Source organism: Priapulus caudatus, unplaced genomic scaffold (genome assembly GCF_000485595.1).
Source record: "Priapulus caudatus unplaced genomic scaffold, Priapulus_caudatus-5.0.1 Scaffold1813, whole genome shotgun sequence".
NCBI lineage: Eukaryota > Metazoa > Priapulida > Priapulimorpha > Priapulimorphida > Priapulidae > Priapulus > Priapulus caudatus.
In genome coordinates this window covers 12,498-19,740 of record NW_014578874.1, presented here as the reverse complement: position 1 = coordinate 19,740, position 7,243 = coordinate 12,498, and the positions used below count along the sequence as shown (strand labels likewise).

General features: G+C 50.9%; 1 protein-coding gene across 1 annotated transcript; it reads left to right on the top strand.

The window, feature by feature from the left end:
- Positions 1–4,118: 4,118 nt before the first annotated feature.
- LOC106817644 (YTH domain-containing protein 1-like) lies at positions 4,119–5,365 on the top strand (the record flags this gene model as incomplete). The annotated part of the gene is given in 1 exon segment (XM_014822331.1): positions 4,119–5,365. A coding segment is annotated over 1 exon segment (765 nt), but the record flags the coding sequence as incomplete, so codon positions are not given.
- Between the last annotated feature and the right edge of the window lie 1,878 nt (positions 5,366–7,243).

Here is a 7,243-nt window from a genome sequence, read left to right as displayed (position 1 = left end):
AGCGCTGCCAACGTTGGATCAACGTTGGCTGTCTGACGCGGCGCCAACCGTTCGGCATATGACCAGTCAGCCAACGTTGATCCAACGTCTTTATTGCTCAGCGTGCAACGTTGGCCCAACGTCAAGAAAGCCAACGTTGGCCCGAAACGTCAGACAGCCAAGTATGGCCCAACGACTTTTTTTGCCTGAGCGTCGCCAAACGTTGGCCCAACGTCAGAAAACACGCCAACGCTTGCGCCCACTGAAGTTACCCTACTAAATACGTAGGTACCCTACTGAAATACCGAGGCTTATTCACGCGCTGAAACATTCGGCACCACGCTGGGGCCGCGTATTGTCCTGTCGTCGTGAACGGAGGTGTTAACCTATAATCTTACTGTAGTGATTGCTACCTGAGTATGGCAGCGTCAGCCCTCTGACGCGCGACAGCGCGAAAACGCCGCCATAGACTAGGCCGCCAAATACAGCGCGCATATTATCGGGCGCGCGTCGTTTTCGTCAAGACACGCCCCCATGGCAACTGCCAAATCACCCGCTGCGGCGCTTCTAGCATAGGCCAGCTCAAACTGGGCATTGCAGCGCCCCCTTCCACACTCAGGACTATACCACAAAACTGCATGCAGTGCCTAACGTTAATGATTACCGCTCCTGCTAGTAACGGCCGCTTAAGGGCCTACTCATATGAACGCAGCGTCAGGTGCTAGCGAACGCAGTCAAGCGCCCCCCTACGATGACCGACTGGTATTATACAGGTTAGCAAGTGCCCCTTCCCCACTGCAGGATAATACCACTGCCACAATGCTAGCACTATTTTTAAAGGTGGGCGGAGCTCCGCGCGGAAATCAGGCAAAACTGGCAATCCAACGGCCGCACGAAAGTGGGCCTTCAGTACAAAACATTAGAAATTTCTGATGATTTGCATGGTTTGTTGGTGGACAAATTTAAGAGTTTTAAGCTTGACATACGCAAAAAATGTTATCACAAGACACTGTTTCGAGAATTAGGTATTAATGGGCAAGCATCCCGAATCTCATGATAACTACGTGGAACTTAGTTATAGTAAACAGCGTAATGATTGAAAAGTGATAAATGGGCGGCAGTAATTTCGTACGTCACTATTTGTATCAAATTTCTCATGAAATAATGCGTCCGCATTTTTGTTATTTATCTTTGCAGGCTTTTAGTAAGTCAGCACACCCCCGTCATTACATAGGACAGGGGCAACGCGTCGCTCGTTAAAACCCGGCCCAACCTCTAAACCCGGCCAAGCCGTACTATGGCTATGGACCGTAGCAACGGTACCCACGTGCCACTGTGTGTTTTACGCATGTACGACGGGTTTGAAACATCAAATCTGACGCATTATGACAGCCATTCTACAGGAATTCAAGCATTAATAGGTTCGGCACGAATGTCACTGCACGCCTGACAAGATGACGGCAGTCGAAGGTATATAAGGCTGTCCAGAGTTGGATCGCAGCCCCCCCCACCATCTCGTCTATGCTCCCCCGTGTGGTCTCTTGCGCAGTCCGCTGCATCATATGCGCCGGCTATGGCTGGCTGTAGCAAAGTGCCCAGATGAGTCTCCACTATTTGCGTCGAGTAGATGGCCGCAATAGTCTCACAACAAAATTTATCGTGCGGGTTTCTTCAAGGACGGATTAGAGGGCAGCAGCGCCACGGAAATATCCGGGAATGCGCAGATGATGCGGGGGCCGGTCGTGATACGGAGGAGATATTTTGGAAATGACGTTGTGGAGTTTTAGCGCTAAATAACATGATTGCAGAAAGTTTTCCGTTTGTCCTAGAGGATTAAATGACCACACAAAATGAGCAACTGTTCGCTGGGAGCTATGCATCCGTGCTGACGGCCTATGAATTTGGCTGCTACGGATGCACTAGCTCTCCAGCGCTGATACTTTCGTAGCCATCCGTTCCCGCGGTCGCCCGTGCGCGCTCAGGCGGTGTAGGATACAACGCCTCCTTATGGCATCGCCTCTCCTAGTATCCGCGTGTTCTCTCTCTGGATGACTGGTACCCGTTCGCTACACGACCGTTAGTGTAGCGCTTTGTCTCAAACCTCGCGATCTCGACGCCCCGGGCGCGTCAGCTCGCCCCGCCCTGGTATCGTGGTGATTAGCCCTAGGCCGCACTACAGGCCTCGACGTGGCCAGATGCGCCATGATTCGCCGACGCCACGCGCGCCCGAGAGATTGACACTTTAGACCGCGGGACAGAAATTGCCACGCCGAGTCGGCCAACTAGCATACATACTGCTCACATACTTGTCACATTAAATATATTTTAAAAGGTCTGTGAAAAACTATGTCAATAATCAAGCATCTGCCCTTCACGCAAACAAGAGAGAAAAGCGAAACAAACTGAAGAGGAAAGAATGTCTTTGTATGGTGTCGTGTAAGACAATATTATCCGCAATTGCCACAGAACGAGGACCCCCCGTCTCCATGTCGCGCTTTCCCACTGTGTGATGCTTTTTCTGGCAACCAATAGGTCTCCGTTAGCGTCTCGGCCACTGAGTTCGGCTGCCGCCCTCCCGGCCCGACTATGCACAACAAACATGGGCGACATTAGCATGTCGTCTATGTCGTCTGCATGATTCTAAATACGCTTCCTACCTCAACAGATGTGGAGAGAGAGGGCCACTGCCACGGAAGACAACTGCCTATAATGTAACTGTTGTGTGCACATGATGGAAGAATGTCATTCGCTGCAAAATGTTGATTGGCCACGAGTGGAATGTAACTGCAGGTGAGGAAACATTGAGATCTGTAACCACGAGGAGGCCACACACCGGGCTCTTCGTCACTGTCAGTATGTGCTGCATTCTTCTCGGCTCGCAAGTCAGCTGTACAGGCCAGCAAGTCATCATTAGAAGCCCAGATACGGGATGTATTTATTATTGGTGTGGCTAAAGCTCACATAATTGAGGCCGAACTTCTCTTTCACACTGACAGAGGGCAAACAACAAACGTTAGGCTACATTTGAAGTCCTTTTTTGAAGTGCATACAAAAACATCGTCGGACGTGCACGGCGCGACGCCGGTAACAGATGGCCCGTATCCGGGACGGTAGCATTGCCTTTGCCGGACTAGGCCCCGGTTGTCCGATCGATTCCCCCCCCAAGCCGGGAGTAGACGGCTCCCTTCCTCACGCGCACCGTGCAAGAGAAAATAAAGACCTCACTTAACATGATGGCGGTGGCAGACATCTACCAGACTTTCACACGGGCCGCATTTTCAGAACCAGGCCTTGGAAGCTCATTCACCATTTTTAGTGCCGGCAGATACGTGAAAATAATGTGTGCATTTTGTGGTAAAAAGCCACCGAAAGTTTGGGTACAGACAGTGCTTAATATATAAATTAACAATTTAGATAGTCGCTGCCAAGCTCAATTTTTTGGGCGCGCGACCTGGGCCGTACAAACTACGCAAACGTTCAAGATTGGCCGCTATCCGAATTGGTCCGAATATCTTTTAAAAATGAAACATATCTTCTGGTGACACAAACTATACGTGCAACACATGATAAAAGTCGTGCATTTCTATGTTTCACGGTACATGCGCTGAATCTATCTCAACACAACACGAGTTGTAAATGCACGTATTGGCGGGCGGTCAAATGCAAACTTGGCCGCGGTGGCTATTCCCAAAATGGGAACAAGATCAGCACATAATTGAGTAGGAGATCCAGCTGGGGCGAGTGATATTTAGTGTGATACACACTAGTTTTTCCATGTGAGACTACAATGGAAAGTATTAAAAAATTAGCTGTTAGAACATACACAACATTACCCCCCAAAACATGGAATTTTTTAAGGATGGCCCAACATGTGCAGATGTGGACAGCTCTTATATCCTTGGGCCGGGCTACACGCCGCGCGACTGTTTGGCTGCGCTTTCACGATTGCCGGTATCATGATGCTTCCTGTTGATCGTCGTTATTGCTGTAGAATATCTACCGATCCCAGGTAAACGTTGACTCTAGCGTACCCTAGCCCTAACTCGTACGCGCGCATCGCTGTATACACAGGATGCGATGGATGGGTGTGCCGGTGGATTTCCTCTCATGATCTTATGACGGGAGTCTCCAGTAGTAGCTATGCTATCGGTGCAGGAGTCTGTTGCGATACTAGTTGGCGTTAGCGCCTATAAGTCTGTGGTTTTTGTCACTGTGGCTTGGAGCAGTGGATAGCTAGGCAGTGTTGCCTGTATTACTGTGATTTGAGGCAGTAGTTAGCTAGGCAGCAGTACCTCTATTACTGTGGCTAGCAGCATCAGTGGTTAGCTAGGCAGCAATACCTCTATTACTGTGGCTAGCAGCATCAGTGGTTAGCTAGGCAGCAGTACCTCTATTACTGTGGCTAGCAGCATCAGTGGTTAGCTAGGCAGCAGTACCTCTATTACTGTGGCTAGCAGCATCAGTGGTTAGCTAGGCAGCAATACCTCTATTACTGTGGCTAGCAGCATCAGTGGTTAGCTAGGCAGCAGTACCTCTATTACTGTGGCTAGCAGCAGCAGCGGTTAGCTAGGCGGTGCGTAACCACGGCAACAGCCTCAGGCTCCCGCGCGACGAAGCAGCGATGACGGACGTCGAACGCACATACACGTCCACGCTCGTGCTCTTCCTGCAGAAGCCCGTCAACCTCCCCTTCCTCGCGGAGTGCCCCGGCAGCGGCTGCCCCGCCTGGAGGAGGGAGCAGGAGAGGAGGAACGCCGTTCCCTCCTTCGTGTCCGTGTACGAGATCGCCCCGGACGTCTCCGCTATCGGCGTCCTTGGGGAAGCCAAGAGGAGAGGCTCGCTGACCTCCTTGTCGTCGTCGGGTTCCTCTAGCGACGGGGAATCCGGCGAGGGAGAAGGCGGCCGCCGAAGGAGGAGGGAGAAGAAGAGGAGGGGGAAGGGCGGCGGCGATGGAGAAGGGAAGCCTGTTTGCAGGGTGGAGCTGGAGATTGTGCCGTCGTTCAACCTCGAAGGCGATGTCATTGTCTACGAAACTGGGAAGCCCACATCTATGGGAAAGCCCGAGTCGCGCGAGGGAGGAGCCACGGAGGAGGTAGACGGTAAAGCCAGCATTGAGAAGGTAGATGGGGAATCTAATGGGGGAAATAGCCACGGGAGACTGCAGTCTGAAGAATCAGCCACACAAGATGGGATAGAAGTAGCAGATGGCAGAGGAGTGGGCGAGCATGTGGCCCGGATATTGCTGAAAGAGGAAGCCAGCAAAGATAATGAAGAAGAGGTAAAAAAGGAGGGAGAGAAGCCCGAGAGAGAGAAAATAAAGGAAGAAGAACACGAGGAATCGAAGAAGAAGGACGAAAAAGAGAAGAAGAAGGAAGAGGGGCGTGAGAGAGAGAAGAAGAAGGAAGAGGGGCGCGAGAGAGAGAAGAAGAAGGAAGAGGGGGAGGAGGAGGGGACAGAGCCTCGAACGGGGGGAGGGTACATGAAGCCACCCTCGCACGACGAGCATGGCTCAGCAGCAGAGGTAGCCAGCGTCACTACCTGCCCATTACAACAAGACTCCTCCGATACGGAGCCCATCTGCGTCGCTCTCGATGCAAAGACGAAGGAAGCCAGACCCCCTCCTGCGCAGCGACTCGCCGCAGCCTCCTCTCGGACGGCCGAAGAGGAAGCCGCGGACGAGGAGAAGGTGAGGAAGCTGGCCGAACTCTGCGAGGCCGGGTTCGACCGCGAAGGAGAGAAGGGCGAGAAGGAATCTAGCGGATCCTCCAGCTCTGATGACGACTACGGGAAGAAGTCCCGAAAGGAGAAGAAAAAGGCCGGAAAGGAAACGACGGAGAAGGAAGCCGATCCAACACCAGTAGAGGAAACTTGCACTGCCGTAGACGTGAAGAAAGCCGAATCGAGGAAACCCCAGACGATCGCCAGGTTTGCGTCACACACCGAGGACAGTGGCGACAGACCGGCGAGCGACGTCGAAAACGCAAGGAAGGGACAGTCTAACGAAACAAAGGATAAAACGGGAGATGAAGCCAAGGAGGACGAATCTCGGACCGGAGGCGTTGCCGTGGAGACGGGAGGCGTTGCCGTGGAAATGGACGAAGACGAGGCGGTGCTTAACGACGTTCTAGGGAATCTCGTTAAGGATTTGCAGGACTGCGTCGATAGGATGCCGGAGCACGAGGAGGAAGCGGGGGAAGCGGGGGGAGAAGGACACGAGAAGGAAGCAGAGGAGAAGGAGGAGGAGGAGGAGGAGGGAAAGTCGCCGGGGAAGGATAAGCTGAAGTTTGCTGATGTGAGTGTGGAGCTGATTATGTTATGTAGTTGTAATTAGCTTTGTTGTAACAGCTGGGGATTCCAGCCAGAATGACAAAGCAAATCTCAAAGTCTGCGGTGAGATACGGAAGGCTGCTTCGTTCAGTCAGTAACTAGTGATTAGGCTTAGGCCATGATAAAAATATTTCCTCTCATGATGTTCACCCGCATACGACGGGAGTCTCTAGTAGTAGCTATGCTATCGGTGCAGGAGTCTGTTGCAATACTATTGGCGTTAGCTCCTATAAACCTGTAGTTTTTGTCACTGTGGCTTGGAGCAGTGGATAACTAGGCAGTGTTGCCTGGATTACTGTGGTCTGAGGCAGGAGTTAGCTAGGTAGCAGTACCTCTATTACTTATAAGTTTGTTTGCCCTCACCCGACCGACCCGCCAAAAAGGGGCCGACTCAAAAATGTTATTGATCTTTCCCATTCTTTTTTTTTTACAAATTGTATCACTGTACATTATATAAATCTGTAGGCAATACATTATAAGACAATGTTCCAAGCAAAACAAACATTCCACATAAACTTTAGGTATCTCCACACAAGCACACCCGAGCATGTAGACACCATGCTGAATTTGTAAAAAGACCCCCTCAAAAAAAAGAAAAGCCTACCTACCTACCCAAACTTTTCAGCCTGGGTCGGGTGAGCGCAAACAAATATTTTTTTAATTGTGGTGGTATCTGGTTTTTCACTAGTATATATGTAAGGTAGGAAGACATACCGAGTGCGATAGAGGTGATGGGAGGCAGGCCGAGACGAAGATAAAAAGAATGAGAGAGAGAGAGAGGAAGAGGAAGATTTAGAGCTATATATATATATATTTGCTTGTGTTCTAGTAGTTGCTAGTTCGTATTAGAAGTATATATATATATTTATAGAGAGAGAGAGAAATAGACCTAGACAAAGAGAGCGAGAGAGAGCGAGAGGGAGAGATAGAAAGAGAG